Genomic DNA, 18,258 nt, shown 5'->3' on the forward strand with positions numbered 1-18,258 from the left:
GGTTCTAATATACTTTCACAATCAAGGAAATTTCACATCAGCAACACTGAAAAAATTATCTTAATGCCATGTACACCTAAAGTCTTAAGTATATATTTTAAGGTAATAAATTTTATTAGATTCTGCTAGATCAAAATGGATTATCTAGAAAAAGCATGTCTTGATTATTACATTTTATGAACTGCCAGGAAGCAATCTGGAAAGTCATGTTTTAAAATAAATAATGCTAGCAATTTTTTACTTACTTACTCTGAAGAAAAAAATGAAAGACAAAAAGACTGCTTGCATACTGCTTGCAATGAATTAAAATCTAATTAAAATTTCTTGGAATAAGACTAGTGTTATTTTTTACTTCATGTAAATAAACTTACAAAATGAACTGAGAGAGACCATGAACATAGTAATGACAGGGTTTTAAAGAGGTTCTGAACAGGGAGAGAGCATTGTACAGTGGTTAAGAGCTTTGGAGTCAGACTCCCTGGTTTCAAATTCCAGCTTGTCCTTGGACAAATTACTTAACTTATTTAAGCCTCAGTTGCCTCATCTGTAAAAGGTGGTAATAATAGGATTCTGGTAAGAATTAAATGAGATAGGGCATCTGTTACTGACTGCATGTTTGTGTCCCCCAATTCATATGTTGAAATCCTAATCCCCAATGTGATATTTGGAGGTGGGGCCTTGGGAAGTACTTACGTTTAGATGAAGCCATGAGGTTGGAGCCTTCATGACAGAATTAGTGTCTAGAGCTCTCTCTCTAAAAGATATGCACCAGGAGGGCACACTGAGGAAAGGCCATGGCAGCACACATCAAGGCATGGTCTAGAAGCAGATGGGTCTGCCAGATACCAAATCTGCTGGCACCTTGATCTTGAACTACCTAGCCTCCAGAACTGGGAGAAATAAAACTCTCTTGTGTAAGCCACCCAGTCTATGGTATTTTGTTATAGCAGTCTGAACGGATTAAGACATCATCTAAAGCACTTTGCACTGTGCCTAGAATAAAGCCTTTGACAAGAGGTGCCTTCAACAAGATGTAAGCTATTCCTCTTACTAGAAATAATATATGAAGCTACCATAATTTATTCAGGTAGATCACTTGAGAAGTTTTATAAACCTATGAGGACTTCCTAGTTGAAATTACAGATTGAAACACACAAAAAACTAATTTCTAATATTAGAGAATTTTTTCTATTTTATTTTTCAATTTTACAATTGAATGAAAATTGTTCTGCAGCCATCATACCTGACAACGTAACATTTAATTATGATAACGCAAGAAATCTGAAATACCTCTCTCGTAACTTTTTCAGCTCCACGTCTCTTTCACCAATCAGTTCTGAGATACTAACAAAGTAATTATGTTCCAAATTTAGAAGAGTTTCAGAGGCCGGAGAATGGATTAGGTCATGGTATACATCTGCAAAATCTTCATCCCAGCTGGGCTCTTCAGGCCTCGCATGCTCTAATGTGGTCTACAAGATGATACACAGACATTTATGATACGGTAAATCATACGCACATAAATCATGATACAGTATTTTTATTTAATACACTCTAGGTACATATGATTCCATTTTTGTACATCAGACAAGGATAGAAAGACCTATTTATGTATGTGCATATATGGGTTATATAGGATTATTTTAGTATACAAAAAATATGGGAAGATACAAACTAAGTTGTAATAGCAGTTACCTGGAGGCAGGGATGAGGAGGGGGTGCTAACATGGAGGAAGGGATAGGAGGTACCCACGATGGAAAAAAAACTAAGGATGCTATGATCTCATTTCTGTAAAACCACACACACACACACACGAAGGGATGATGAGCAAAACGCTAATGGTGGCAATTTCGCAAGAGTGGCATTTCCGATAATCTTTACTTATATTATAATGTATTATTATAATCAGAAAAAACTACTCATTATTGCTAAAAAAGGATATACATTTGGAAAATGAGGTTATGTATGTAGTCACCTATTTAGTGATGCAATGACTCTGAAAACCCAATTCATGCATAGGATTTTATATCAAGATAAACATATGTGAGTTCCTTATTTTGACCTTTTCTAGTATTTTAGTATTCTTCTTAAAATGTAAGCATGCTCAAGGGCACCTAGGTGGCTCAGTTGGTTGCGTGTCCGACTTCAGCTCAGGTCATGATCTCACGGTTTGTGAGTTCAAGCCCCGCATCGGGCTCTGTGCTGACAGCTCAGAGCCTGGAGTCTGCTTCAGATTCTGTGTCCCCCCCACCTCTGCCCCTCCTCCACTTGAGCTCTGTCTCTCAAAAATAAATAAATGTTAAAAAAAAAACTTAAAAAAATGTAAGCATGCTTTTAAGATTAGGAAAACAGCAATCAAAATGATAACGGACCAAGTAAACACTGATAAACAAGAAAAACAGAAACAAGGAGAGGCAAAATGGGGATACCCTCAGCACATGCACAGATACATCCAGGGAAGTATACACACAAATCCAGGGAGGTACAGATGCCTGTCCCAGGGACCTGTGGATATGTCAACACATCAGACAGATACAGCGCTTTATAGGTGAGAAAACTAGCTGATCAGTCCCTTGTCAAAGATCATATAATTTAATGGCAAAGGTGGAAATAACACAAAGAATTCAATATTTTTTCCTTTATTGATCTTTGTAGACAGACATCTGTGAAAAAAGAACAATCTGAATTCTTCCCTTTTCTTACCAATATTAAAAACTAATCAATGACATAACTCCAAGTAATAAATTACCTAAAATAAAACAAATGGACAAATCTCAGAGACAGGTATCTTGAATCCAGTCAATCAATACGTAAAGTTTTCCCCCTTGTTTTCTTTCACCTATATTTCAATCAATTGCCAGATCACGAGGGAAGAATTTAAGGTGACTAAAACATGGATTTCATCTGTTCTAATGACTCTGAAAACTTGAAAGCACATTCTGATAACTGCTGTAGGAATTATAACCAGCCCACATGACTTAAGCTCCATTCAAAATTCACTTCAAGTTCAGGCTAAAATTTTGTAGAAAGGAGCTAGTGAGAGATCGTAGGGATCTGTTTGCCCATACATAATACCGGACATCCAGGCACCCCACTAACCAGATTGGTTACTACAATAACTGGCAACATCAATTTAAAAATCGGCCTAGAGCAAGCCTTATGAATAGGCAGAAACTACCTACATGAGAAACACTAAACAGAGTTTTCCCTTAACCTAACTCATACCACTCCCTCAGGAGAGACCATACTAGAAAGGGAACTGTGACAGGTGAAGGGAATGGGGCACTGAGGAAAGGTCTACAGAGAGAAAACTAATGTCCCGGCCATTATTTCTCCACTTCCACCTTCCCACATAAAACTTTGGTGCTGAGTTCACAGACTTCCTCTCATTTCCACCTCCTGTCATCAACCTGAGTCACTTGGATGTCCATGTGGATAACCCAACCCAATGCCCTACCTTCTTACTTCCCCGAATCCTTGTCTTTACTCAGTCCTCCGCCATTGTCTAACCACTGTCTTGCCAAAATCCTCAACTACCTTGACTCATGTTCTTTCTCTTGCCCACCTAACAAAACTCTAATCTTATTCCTCTTCTCTATGCCTGCAGTTGGGCTATAGAATGCTGCAGCAGAGAAACTACAAAACTGTAAAGTTTATGGTGGCAGACTGGTGTCAGTCTAATCTTTCCCTTCAATGATGCAATGCTATCTTTCTCTGGTCAGTTCTCTCCTCAAACATCCAACTATGTTATCAGTTCCCCACCTCATCTACAAGTGGTCTGTCCTTATTATTTCCCAGATAAAGCAGAAGCAGTTAGAAGAGAATGTCCTCAACTTCCTGCTACCAAAGTAGTACAATTTTCAGAATCTATGTCCACCCTTTCCTTCCTCCTTTCTGCCATAACAGAAGGGTCCCTCTTCCCAGTTAAGATTAGCTCTCTACTTGAGTTCTGAATTCTGTACCTTCTAGACTTCCTCTCTGCCACTGTAAATAAATCTTGGACCCTGTGCTCTCATTTTGCAAATGCCTTGTCTCTCTTCTCCATGCAAACAAGCTTCTTGAGTTATCTATTTCCACTCAATCTATTTCCACACTTCCACACATTCTTTTTTTTTTTTTAATTTTTTTTTCAACGTTTTTTATTTATTTTTGGGACAGAGAGAGACAGAGCATGAACGGGGGAGGGGCAGAGAGAGAGGGAGACACAGAATCGGAAACAGGCTCCAGGCTCCGAGCCATCAGCCCAGAGCCCGACGTGGGGCTCGAACTCACGGACCGCAAGATCGTGACCTGGCTGAAGTCGGACGCTTAACCGACTGCGCCACACAGGCGCCCCCTTCCACACATTCTTAAAGTCACTAAAATCTAGTTTTGGCCCCCACCAATCCATTGAAACTGATCTTGCCACAGATAAGATTACCTGATAAACCCAATGGATATTTTTGAGTCTTTTTCTTACTACATTTTCTTGGCAGAATCTGACACTACTGACCATTCCCTCCTTCTTGGCACCTCTCTTTTCTCAACTTTCATGAAACCATAATCTTCTGTCTTCCTTCCACTTCCTGGGCCAGTTCCTCTCTTTCCTTTGCAGGTTCTTCTTCTGCCGTTCATCCTCAAGTGTTAGTGTCTTCATTTACTTGTATATTCACCCATCTTTTTTTTTTTCTTCCATCCATCTACCCCATCTATCCAACCCATACCAAAGCCCTGTTCTTTTCAGAGACTGGGCTAGGTACCAGAGTTATAATAGAGAAAAAACTAAACATTTCCAAGTGGCTATCCATAAGTAAGAGATATAGATAAGTCAATAGATAATTATAATACAGGGTTTCATCGGGATTCTGTGCAGGCATCTACTCTTCTCATTCTACACAGTCACCTTGAACAATTCCATTCCTTCTATGACTTCAAAATTCATCTATGTACAAGTGACTCCAAAACCTTTATCTCCAATCCAATAATCTTTCCTGAGTGCCAGGTGTAGATAGCTAAGTGCTTATGAGACATCTCCACATGGATGTCTTGTAAGCACTTCACATGTAATAGATATAAAACTGAAGCCATCACTTTTATGCCAAACCTTGCTTCTCAAGTGAAGGGAGCCACTCTTCTACTGTTCCTCCAGTTGTCCAAGCCAGAAATCTGGGCCAAATGATCTTTTATCTTTCAAGTCTCAGCTTAAATGTTACCTCCTTAGAGAGGAGATCTCTAACCCCATAAAAACAGGTCTTCCCATCCCACTTCTCCCCCTCCTCCTATTATGGTACCCTATTTATTTCCTTTATTACATGTTTATGATTATAATTTATATACTTGTTTATTAACTGTCTTCTTCACTACCATTAGTGAAGGTAATACGGACCAGATTTGTTTTTTTGATATATCTTCAATGCCTAGCACAGGATCCACAACAGTATTTGTTGAATAAACAAATGCATGAATGAAAAGTCATTTGTTATCTTCTCTTCAACTCCATTACTGCTATTCCAGACAAACCTTTCATCATTTCTTCCCTAAATACAATAGTCTTCCAACTTATTCCAATTTTTCCCCTTGCAGTATAAATTCTTTACACTAATGCACTGAACTGATGTTCCTGAAGTGCAAATATGATCATCTCACTCTGCTAAACTCTTTCAAAGCTGCTCATTACCTTTAGCATAAAGACAAAACTCAAGGAAGGGGACTGTCCTCTCCCAAGGCGCCCCTGAGATTGATACTGAGCCCTGGGGCTGGCTCCCTCCCCCACAGGCAGCAGCTCCAGTCTGGAGAAAGTCGAGCAACCCTGAAAACTCTGATATTCACTCCTAAGGCTATTTGCAAAGTAGACACTGGCTCTCTCTGTATTTTTTGTTCCCCAGTCTGTGGTCCAGGGAGGTTTTTCTCTTGTCCAAATACAATCCCACACTGCCACAGCCTCTCTTTCTCTTCCTTTTGTTTCTCTACCAAAGGGGTTCCCCCGCTCCTCTGTGCCTACACCGCCTGTTTTATGTCTCCCAATTCACAAATACACACCTCTGTCCTGCCAGGCTGTCTCTTTCCACCTGTGGATATTTTTCTGTCACTCTATAGCCTGGATTCCTGGTATTCCAAGTGTTCTGACCTCAATACTGCTGTGTTTGAGTTGAGGGTTAAGGGACATTCCGACACCTCTCTCTCCACCATCTTAACTCACACCCAAATTGGCAAAGAAGAAGTCAAACTTCCAGTTTTCACAGGTGACATGATACTCTACATGGAAAACCCAAAAAACAAAAAACTGCTAGAACTGATACATGAATTCAGCAAAGTTACAGGATATAAAATTAATGTACAGAAATAAGTTGCATTTCTATACACCAATAATGAAGGAACAGAAAGAGATATCAAGGAATTGAGCCCATTTACAATTGCACCAAGAACCATAAAATACCTAGGAATAAACCTAACCAATGAGGTAAAAGATATGTGTGCTGAAAACTACAGGAAGCTTATGAAAGAAATTGAAAAAGACACAAAGAAATGTAAAAACATTCCATACTCATGGATTGGAAGAACAAATATTGTTAAAATATCAATACTACCAAAAGCAATACACACATGCAATGCAATCCCAATCAAAATAGCACCAGCATTCTTCACAGAGCTAGAACAAACAATCCCAAAATCTGTATGGAACCACAAAAGACCCCAAATAGCCAAAGCAATGTTGAAAAAGAAAACCAAAGCTGGAGGCATCATAATTCTGGACTTCAAGCTATATTACAAAGCTGTTATCATCAAGACAGTATGGTATTGGCACAAAAACAGACTCACAGACCAATGAAATAGAATAGAGAACCGAGAATTTGAACCACAAATATATGGCCAACTAATCTTTGACAAAGCAGGAAAGAGTATCCACTAGAAAAAAGACAAGTCTCTTCGCAAATGGTGCTGGGAGAACTGGACAGCAACATGCAGAAGAAATGAACTTGGACCTCTTTCTTACACCATACACAAAAACAAATTCAAAATGGATGAAAGACCTAAATGTGAGACAGGAAACAAAATTCTGGAAAACAGGCAACAACCTCTTTGACGTCAGCCACAGCAACCTCTCACCTGACACATCTCCAAAGGCAGGGGAAATAAAAGCAAAAACAAACTATTGGGACCTCATCAAGATAAAAAGCTTCTGCACAGTGAAGGAAAAGAATCAACAAAAATAAGAGGCAACCAATGGAATGGGAGAAAATATTTGCAAATGACATATTGGATAAAGCGTTGTATCAAAAATCTGTAAAGAACTTACCAAACTCAACACCCAAAAAATAAATAATCCAGTGAAGAAATGGGCAGGAGACATGAATAGACACTTTTCCAAAGAAGACATCCAAATGGCCAACAGACACATGAAAAGATGCTCAACATTGCTCATTATCAGGGAAATACAAATCAAAACCACACTGAGATACCATCTCACACTGGTCAGAGTGGCTCAAATGAACAACTCAGGAAACAACAGATGTTGGCGAGGATGTGAGAAAACAGGAACCCTCTTGCACTGTTGGTGGGAATGCAAACTGGTGCAGCCACTCTGGAAAACAGTGTGGAGGTTCCTCAAAAAATTAAAAATAGAATTACCCTACAACTCAGCAACAGCACTACTAGGAATTTATCCAAAGGATACAGGAGCACTGATTTGTGGAGGCCTATGTACCCCAATGTTTATAGCAGCACTTTCAACAATAGCCATATTATGGAAAGAGCCCAAATGTCCATCAACTGATGAATGGATAAAGAAGATGGGGTATAATACAATGGAATACTACTTGGCAATGAAAAAGAATGAAATCTTGCCATTTGCAACAACGTGGATGGAACTGGTATTATGCTAAGTGAAATGAGTCAGTCAGAAAAAGACAGATATCATGTTTTCACTCATATGTGGAATTTGAGAAACTTAATAGAAGACCATAGAGGAAGGGAAGGAAAAATAAGTTACAAACAGAAAGGGAGGCAAACCATAAGAGATTTTTGAATACAGAAGACAAACTGAGGGTTGATGGGGGTGGGGAGTTGGGGGGCGGGGAAAATGGGTGATGGGCATTGAGGAGGGCATTGTTGGGATAAGCACTGGGTGTTGTACATAAGTGATGAATCATGGGAATCTAGTCCCGAAGCCAAGACTACACTGTATACATGGTATGTTAACTAACTTGACAATAAATTATTAAAAAAAAAAAGACAAAACTCAAGATGCCTTGTAAGACTCTTTCCTAGCCATTTTGAACTTCTTTCAGTTTTTCTTTAAAAAAAATTTTTTTGAACATTTAATTTTTGAGAGACAGAGCATGAGCAGGGGAGGGGCAGAGAGAGGGAGACACAATCTGGAGCAGGATCCAGGCTCTGAGCTGTCAGTATAGAGCCCAATGTAGGGCTTGAACTCATGAACTGAGAGATCATGACCTGAGTTGAAGTTGGACACTTAACTGACTGAGCTATCCAAGCGCCTGCCCCCCCCTTTTTTTTAATGTTTATTGGGGGGGGGGCATGAGCGGGGGAGGGGCAGAGAGAAGAGACAGAATCTGATACAGGCTCCAGGCTCCAAGCTGTCAGCACAGAGCCTGATGTGGAGCTCGAACCCATGAACCGCGATATCGTGACCCGAGCCGAAGTTGGATGCTCAACTGACTTAGCCACCCAGGTGCCCCTCTTCCAGTTTTTTTAATGTGCCATGGGCTCTCTCACCTCCAGGACTTTATGTTTTACCTTCTACCCAGGACATTCTTTCTCCACTCTCCCACCATATACCTTTCACCCACCTATTTCTAACTCATCTTTCAGGCCTTAACTCAGTTTCTCTTTCCTGTGGGAAGCTTTCCTGAAGTTCTGTAGACTAAAATAGGTGTACCTGCTTTGTGCTTTCCTCACACTCTGCCCCCTACCGTAGCACTTAATATATTCCACTCCTTTTAATTTTACATATCTATCTGTCTGCTGTCAGCCTGTAAACTCTATGAAGGTAAGAACTGTGTCTATGTCTATTTTGTTTTTGCTAACCCCAAGTGCCTAACACAGTATCTGATATCTAACAGATGCTCAGTACACATTTGATGAATGGATGAATACAAAGAGACTTAAGAAGAGAATACTGAAATGGAAGATAGGGCACCACCAAAAATAGCCAACTGTACAATTTTGTCAACAGTTTGCTCTGTTTGGCTTTCCTGATCTATCCAGGCTTACTTCCCATTATTTAAAAAATTAATGCAATAGCAAAAGATGCTGCAGTGATTAGGAAAAGCAATATAATAAGATGTTTGGAGGCTGGAAGGAGAACAAGATGACCAGCAACTAATCCTGACAGTAGATAAGAAAAGGAAACACAGAAGAAAATAGAATTACTGTACAAAGTAGGACTTACAGTCACACACATTTTGGTAGACCATCAGAACCTCCTCTACCAGGTAAGTACATATGAAAGCACAGCTGTGTTATCAGGGGCAATGGTCCCCACTGTGAAAATTCCTTTTATAACAGCAGCATGTTCAGTACATCTGTGCTGTGATAGGACACACAGTCCTCTCTTGCAGCAATGCCTCATGGGATTCCCTACAGGGAATTACTTACATTTATAATGATGACTCAGAGTCAACAAGAAGTTAGAGCTGAATTTTATATACTGTGCTTAAGAAAGCACAAGGAAATGTGTACTACGCTTTTTATTAAAAATTTTTTTAAGTTTATTTTTTTAGTAATCTCTACACCCAAAATGGGCCTCAAACTCATGACCATGAGATCAAAAGTCACATGCTCTACCTATTGAGCCCACCAGGCACCCTTGTACTACATTTTTTAAAGATCTTTGTCAAAAGGTGGTTAATGTAAAAGTCTCATGATTTAAAATTTTTTTTTTTTCCAACATTTATTTATTTTTGGGACAGAGAGAGACAGAGCATGAATGGGCGAGGGGCAGAGAGAGGGAGACACAGAATCGGAAACAGGCTCCAGGCTCCGAGCCATCAGCCCAGAGCCCGACGCGGGGCTCGAACTCACGGACCGCGAGATCGTGACCTGGCTGAAGTCGGACGCTTAACCGACTGCGCCACCCAGGCGCCCCAAAAGTCTCATGATTTAAATATCTCCGCAACTGAAATATCTAGTAAATCCATTCACAGTAAATGCAGTTCATTCCTTCATAAACCAAAGTAACTGGTATTACCATAAACATTTGGCCACTTTATCTCTTTATTGATGGTCCAGTTATTCTTCTCAGGTTACTGAAATAGTGTTTACCCATATATGGCAGAGATGCATTAGCCCCCTTCTGTCCCGTCCTCCACTCCATTCTGCTTCCACTATCAGAGTCACGCTGTGATCCTTCTGGTCTCCACAGTACCCAGGCTTCTAACCTCTGCAGGCCCTTTGGCAATCTGCAACATAGTTCCCCTTTCATTTTCAGTTCCTTCTTTTTCCTTGCTGATACCCACATTTCTTGAGCTTGTATTGAGCTGTTTGGCTTATAATTTTCACAGCTAGTGACAGCCCAAATACATCCAGTGGGTATAACAATATTTGGGTCTTCTCACTTTCCTGTCAATACTTCCTTTTTTTTTCTTCTTTTTTTTACTGTTAGAATTAGCTTCTTTTCTCTATCTTTCCTTAATTCTTTAAAAACAGGGGCGCCTGGGTGGCTCAGTCAGTTAAGCATCCTACTTTGGCTCAGGTCATGATCTCACAGTTCGTGGGTTTGAGCCCCGTGGTCAGGCTCTGTGCTGACAGCTCAGAGCCTGGAGCCTGCTTCAGATTGTGTCTCTCTCTCACTCTGCTCCTTCCCTGCTCACACACTCTCTCTCTCAAAAATAAACATAAAAAAATAAAAATAAAAATTAAAAAATAAAAACAAGCAACTATACTTCTGGAAGTTTGGCATTGTTAGAAAGCTGAACTCTATATAACAAGAGGTGCTAGGTATCTACTCAATTTGCACAGGGGGAGAACAGAGTACTTGCTCAGTTGAGGCTTGTTGATTTTAATTCAATGTAAATCTGAACTCTTGTGATTAAATGAGTCAGTATAAACTGTTCTTATTTTGTTATATTAATATTACTGTTGTTATGATCATTCACCTGGAAGATAGTCAAATTCCTGTTTTTAGAATGGCTAATGTGCAGAAGAATAAGATTAAACCATAAATTAGTAAATATGGTAATTTTTAAAAATAGTAATATAAATTTCAGGGCACCGAAGTGGCTCAGTAGGTTAAGTGTCTGACTCTCAATTTCAGTTCAGGTCAGGATCTCACAGTTCATGGCACTGAGCCCTGCCTCAGGCTCCACGTTGATAGCACAGAGCCTGCTTAGGATTCTCTCTCTCCCTCTCTGCCCCTCCACCGATCATGCTCTCTCCCTCTCTCTCAAAATAAATAAAAATAAACTTTAAAAAAATAGTAAGATAAACTTCAACACATAAGCCCTATTGACTGACCATTGGGAAGTTTTCTCTTTAGTTACACAAAATCAGGGATAGAAGAGGATCTGCTTCCAGATTTTGTATCAAACCAATAGTAATCCTAGTGGAGAGATTGACTGCTTTCTTCAAGAACTCTTGACCACTCATTCCTCCCCTAACTTCCACACATGCTCTCACAGTATTTATCCTAACACTGACTGCACAGTGTTATAGGCTAGAGATTTCTTTGTCTCTTCTTACTAGATTGTAAGCTCCTTGAAGGCAAAGACTTATCCTCAGCTGTGTACCCAACACATTTCAGACATACAAAAAATACAGCTTGAACAAGTTTAGTGGGACTACTCTTTTTATTTCTTTTTTTTCCTTAAAAGTTTTTTTTAAATGTTTATCTTTTTGAGAGAGAGAGAGAGAGAGAGAGAGAGAGAGAGAGAGAGAGAGAAAGAGAGCATGCAAGCGAGGGAGAGGCAGAGAGAGAGGGTCACATAACCTGAAGCAGGCTCCAGGCTCCAAGCTGTCAGCGCAGAGCCCGATGCGGGGCTTGGACCCACAAACTGCGAGATCATGACCTAAGTTGAAGTTGGACACTTAACTGACTGAACCACCCAAGCGCCCCGAAATTATTCTCTAAAAAAAATTTTTTTTAATGTTTATTTATTTTTGAGACAGAGAGACAGAGTGTGAGTGGAGGAGGGGCAGAAAGGGAGGGAGACACAGAATCTGAAACAGGCTCCAGGCTCTGAACTGTCAGCATAGAGTCCAACGTGGGACTCAAACTCACAAACAATGAGATCATGATCTCAGCTGAAGCTGGACACCCAACTGACTGAGCCACCCAGGCGCCCTCAGAATTACTCTTTTAATACACCTTACAGCTTTATCCTTTCATCAGCAGAAAGATTAGGTTTCTTTAAATAATACTTATTACATGCATATCTTTTTTTTTTATTTTTTATTTAAAAAAAATTTTTTTTAACGTTTATTTATTTTTGAGACAGAGAGAGACAGAGCATGAACGGGGGAGGGTCAGAGAGAGAGAGGGAGACACAGAATCTGAAACAGGCTCCAGGCTCTGAGCTGTCAGCACAGAGCCCAACGCGGGGCTTGAACTCACGGACCGCGAGATCATAACCTGAGCCGAAGTCGGCCGCTTAACCGACTGAGCCACCCAGGCGCCCCTGCATATATTTTTTTAATGGAACAATTCTTAACATTTAAAATAATACATGTAAATAGTGTCATCTTTTAAGTAAATTAGGACACCATAATGGGCATGAAGCAAACTGGTTTGAGTAACAAAACATGACCCCATAAAACTGATTTTCAAATTCTCATAGACCATACATAGATGTAATTCACTCATTATACTTTACAATTATTGTATTTATCTATATACATAGTTCTGTTTCTGGCTCTCTAACTAAAACAGAAATTTCATTTTGTGTCTGCCTTGTGCACTGTTTTATGTCTGATAGCTGGCACAGCACCTGGCATAGGGTAGGTTCTCAACATACTATACCTCATCAACTCCAAGGTGCATATGTTTTCACATTACCACTCTCAGAAATCAGAATGCATCTTGCACTGATGGTATGTTGTTACCCTATCATAGTGTAAGTGGTCCTGGTGTTCTTCCTCAGTAGTAAAGAAGATAATAGTGTGTGCTATGATCCGTGGCATCTTAAGACTTTATGAAAATAAGATATTTTAAATGGAAAATGATGACGTTATGTAACACAACAGTGAGGATAAATGAAAAGACAAAAGTAAATCAAAGCTTAAAAAAAAAAAGTAAATCAAAGCTTAAAATGAGCTACCCCTGTTAGTTTAAGGTTGCCAGATAAAATACAGGTTACCTCTGTTAAATTAGAATTTCAGATAAGCAAAGAATAAATTTTACTGTATGTTCCATATATTAATGGGATATACTTATACTAAAAAATAATTCATTCTTTGAGATTCTGATTTAATTGGGTGACCTATATTTTTTAAAATTTATTCTTTTAAAATTTACAAGTTGGCATATAGTGCAACAATGATTTCAGGAGTAGATTCCTTAACGCCCCTTATCCATTTAGCCCATCCCCCCTCCCACAACCCCTCCAGTAACCCTGTTTGTTTCTCCATATTTAAGAGTGTCTTATGTTTTGTCCCCCTCCCTGTTTTTATATTATTTTTGCTTCTCTTCCCTTATATTCATCTGTTTTGTATCTTAAATTCCTCATACAAGTGAAGTCATATATTTGTCTCTCTCTAATTTTGCTTAGCATAATACCCTCTAGTTCCATCCATGTAGTTGCAAATGGCAAGATTTCGTTCTTTTTCACTGCCATGTAATACTCCATTACACACATACACCACATCTTCTTTATCCATTCATCCATCTATGAACATGTGAGTGCCCTGTATTTTTAATCACTAACTCTGCCAACCCTGTGCTGGTTAGAAATACAAAAGTAGTTCCTCTTTTACAAAGGCATTACATAAAGTATTGTGTTGTAAGTGCTCACCTGATACAGAAAAGAGGCACATGACCATCAATTTATATTGTACATTATGAAATAAAGTGTTGTATGTAGAGATAAAAGGATTCTACAATTGTTTCAGTATTACTTTAGCAATTTAATAATCTTCATCAAAGTCCAGATAATCCCTGAAATTTGCAATCTGATCTATTTTCTCACCTCAGCATAAGCTTTGGCCCACGTACTGGCCAGCTGATGTAAATCAACTTCACCTGATTTCACAGCTTCCAGGGATGCTTCAGCATCTCTATCATAATCTCTGAGGGATTCTTCTTCTATAAACTGGCTCAGAGCTTCTTTTAAGTCTGCAACATGGACAAAAAATACCAACATAAGCAAAATCCAGACATGAACAGGGAACATTTTACTTGGTTGGGTGTTCCAACATGAAATTTTCTTTTATCAAGCTTGCATCTGAAACCAAGCAGGTAAAAGCATATAAAGGAAAATCTACAGATTTTGAGGGTCTGAAGGCTACTGTATTTAAATGAAAAACATTTATGTCCTATATAGTTATATTATTTGAAAGAGAAATTGAATGATTAGCATATTAAAACTAATTTAATTGGGATGATCTGTAATTTCAATTTTAGAGACACTACTTAGAGATAATATAATGGAAACGGAACAGGGATAATTGACTCTGTCATTATGTTTGTAACTGTAGACCAGTGGTTCTCAATTTTTAGCATGCATCAGAATTCCCTGGAGGGCTTACTGAAATAGACTGCTGCATGCCACCCCCAGAGTGTCTGATTCTACAAGAATGGGGTGAAGCCCAAGAATGTGCATTTGTAACAAGGTTCCAGGTGATGCTGTAGATTCTGATCAGGTAACAGCTTTTGAGAACTACTGCCTTAGGCAAACAATTTAACATTTCAATGCACCAGATTCCTTATTTGTACAATGAGACTGTGCTAGATAGTTCCTAGGTTTCCTTTTAAGTCTAACTTTTCATGATTCAACATATTCTCAATTTAAAATTTTTTCCTCATCTGTGAGATAGAACACAGACCTTTTTAATACCGATGGCTATGGGATTAATTTAGGTAAATACAAATTATTCAAAGATTAGTATATCTTCTCTCCCATGACATCTCAGAAACTGAGGACCAGGATCATTAAAAGGGCAATGCATTTGGGAATACAGTTCTATATCATAATCAGGGATAGCTGAAATGAATCCACCCAACTAAATTAAGATGTTAAGCATTCTAACCCAGACTTTGTAACTGAGTTTTCATTATATTATTTTTTTTTAATTAAGAAAAAATGTTTAATGTTTTATTTTTGACAGAAATAGAGAGGGAGAGAGCAAGCAAGGAGAGGCGCAGAAAGAGAGGGAGACACAGAATCTGAAGCAGGCTCAGGCTCCACACTGACAGCACAGAGCCCGACCTGGGGCTTTATTAACTCATGAACCCTGAGATCATGACTTAAGCCGAAGTCGGATGCTTAACCGACTGAGCTACACAGGTGCCCCTTAATTTTTTTAAATATTTATTTATTTTAGAGAGAGAGAGAGAGAGAGACAGACAGACAGACAGGGCATGAGCAGGGGAGGGGCAGAGACAGAAGGAGACACAGAATCTGAAGCAGGCTCCAGGCTCTGAGCTGTTAGCACAGAGCCTGATGAGGGGCCTGAACTCACCAATCGCAAGATCATGACCTGAGATCATGACCTGAGCCAAAGCTGGACACTCAACAGACTGAACCATCCAGACACCCCTGTAAATTAATTTTTATACTAAACTGCCTTTTAAACAACTCAAGGGGTACAGAAAAAAACAATAAAACAAAGATCTGGGGAATATTCTTATTCTTGGAAGCAGTTAAACACTTCATATTTTATTGCGGTTTCAAGCTTCTCAGGCTTATTCTTTCTCATATGAAATGTCAAAGGAAAGAGATAATAGGAAAATGAAGTTGTATTACAAAAATCAGTCCTCACCTTTTTCTATAAAGCATGGTAAACTGTGCAGCAGCATCAGACGTCCATGTAAATGACTCGCATTCTCTTGAACAGGAAATTTGAGAGGTACCCTCAGTTCTAAGCATTGAGTTCCTACTTTGAATTTATACACAAATTCCCTCTCTCTGTTGTAGACTCTTTCTCTGGTTTTCTTCATCTTCTTTCGCAGGGTTTCTATAGAACAAACAAACCAAAATCCATCAGATTGTAAATCACAAAAATCATGTTTCATTATATCGTACTACCTCTAAGAAAATATTCCACCACTCACTGATTATGTTCGTGTGACTTGGAGCTTATTATTCTAGGTTTTCCTACCTTTATTCCTGTATTTTCATCTTCATGAAGAAAATGATGTTTCTTTTTTTTTTTTTTTTTAAGGAAAAAAGCTCCTTTTAAACTTCACTTAGGGGGAAAAAACCATTCTGCTAATAAAGTATTTTTCATTCTGAGGTAGGGTTCTCAAGAATAAGGGAAGAACATGGAGAGAAGAGCAGAGAAGATGCTTAGAAAGAGATGAATGGGTAGACAGAGAGCTTATGAAACAATGGGGAATACCAAGTCAAAGAAATAGATCAGGGACTAAGAAGTGATCTTGAAGATCTTAGATATGTGATCTTATTGGACATAGAAGAAAGATGGTGTTGGAAAGATTTCCACGTAGAAAAGACATACAAAAAAAAAAAAAGTACAGGATATCCCAAAAGGCAAACTGGACACTTTTCAAAAAGAAGAAAATCTGGCCAAAAAGAGTAAGAATCAACACCAATTAAAGATTTATTTATCAGCCTCCTTACTAGGCTCCCTATCTCTAGGCTATTCACCATCAGAACAATTTTCACACTATCTCTATCCTAAAGTTACAGTAATTTTTCCAAAGCGCCTATCTGATTGTGTTGCTCATCTGCTTAATACCCTTTGATCATATTCTATTGCTCTCAGGATAAAATTCAAACTTCTTGGGGCGTCTGGGTAGCTCACTCGGGGGAGCGGCTCTTAGTTTTCGCTCAGATCATGATCTCCCTGTTCCCAGGATCAAGCCCTACCACCCAAGGGTTCTCTGCTGATAGCGAGGACCCTGCTTGGGATTCTTTCTCCCCCCCTCTCTCTACTCCTACTCCACTCGCACGGTCGCTCTCAAAATAAATAATTACATTAAAAAATGCAAACTCCTTAATCCAGTTTACCATGTCTCTGCTTATATCTCCAGACTTTTTCTCCCAGCACCTGTACCCCTCCTCACCAACACACAAATTCACAATTTTCCAGTCATACTGAACTCCTTTCAATACTAAACCTCTCCTTCCACTTCCAACCTTTTTGAAGTGGAAAAAGTGACACCAGAGCACTCTTACCGCTTTTCTTTCCTTGGATAACAACTAATCATTCTTCAGATCTCATCTTAGGCACTGAGGAGGCTTTTAATTCGTAGATTATAAGGATTAATCTAACAATAAATACGAAGCATCTGATAAACATAGGATGATCAGCAGATGAAAACTAGTAATAATAAAAGAAATTCTTCACGAGCATGTTAATAAAAAAAAAAAACACAGGTTGCTAACTGAATACACACGATGAAGACAAAGAGTAAAGGAACACTGTAGCAGGGAACTGAAAGTTTCAGAAATAGGTTTACGGCCTAATCTTATTTAAATTCAGTATTTTCGGTAAACAAAAACCATTAGCTCTGGTATCAATCGGCTCAACATTTAAACTTATTATGTTTCAACAAACCAATAATTTAGTTCTCTCTCCTCACTTAAAAATTTTTTTTTAAATCAGGGATGAAACTAAGGAAGGCTTCCGAGGCAAAACTGAGATGGGAAAATGTGGGCTGGACCGAACTCCTGCCGCCAGAGTGGAGGTTCTGAGGCTCAAATCAGGGAAAGGAAGGGGTAGGCTGTGGGCACCAGAAGCTCCAGACGAGTAAGGAAAACACCCTCTTCATTAGCCGCTTTCAGTCTGAACGCTTTCCGTCCCTCGCTCTTTGTCTGGGCTCACCTACCCTAGTGCCTAAGTCCGGAGCAGTCCACACACCGGAGATATCAACGAGCTGGGGCGCCGGCAACATCAGCTGACTTACAGACCTGTTTTTACAGCCAGCAGATCTGCATGAGCAGATTCGTCCATACCTTTTCCTCTTCCTCGACACTCTATAGAAAATTCCAGGTCTAAGTGCCCCATTTTCCCATATCACTTCAATTTAACCATTTAAAAATGTAAAAAAGCGTATTTCTACTACTATTGTGAATTTCAGAGAAGGCTCAAAAAAAAAAAAAAAAAAAATCCACTGTCGTGACGAAAGTGCATTGGCAAAGCTT

At 39.1% G+C, this 18,258-nt stretch overlaps 1 protein-coding gene across 3 annotated transcripts in view; it reads right to left on the minus strand.

Annotated features, from left to right (window-relative positions):
* The window catches only part of CUNH12orf4 (chromosome unknown C12orf4 homolog), a 47,118-nt gene extending 29,109 nt beyond the window's left edge, over nt 1–18,009 (minus strand). The window contains exons 1-4 of one of the 3 annotated variants that reach the window (XM_047066552.1): nt 17,943–18,009; nt 15,914–16,108; nt 14,122–14,267; nt 1,291–1,472 (exon numbers count right to left, since the gene is read on the minus strand). In XM_047066552.1, coding sequence (XP_046922508.1) covers nt 1,291–1,472; nt 14,122–14,267; nt 15,914–16,091 — 506 coding nt within the window. In that variant the 5' untranslated portion in view covers nt 16,092–16,108; nt 17,943–18,009. Of the gene's footprint in view, nt 1–1,290; nt 1,473–14,121; nt 14,268–15,913; nt 16,323–17,289; nt 17,407–17,942 lie in introns of those variants that run through there. The other 2 variants (XM_047066553.1, XM_047066551.1) reach the window with 2 other exon arrangements.
* Between the last annotated feature and the right edge of the window lie 249 nt (nt 18,010–18,258).

The sequence above is a fragment of the Lynx rufus genome, unplaced genomic scaffold (assembly GCF_022079265.1).
Source record: "Lynx rufus isolate CCGP_SWC_20201006 ecotype Redwood Valley unplaced genomic scaffold, mLynRuf1.p SCAF_7, whole genome shotgun sequence".
In the NCBI taxonomy this organism is placed as follows: Eukaryota; Metazoa; Chordata; class Mammalia; order Carnivora; family Felidae; genus Lynx; species Lynx rufus.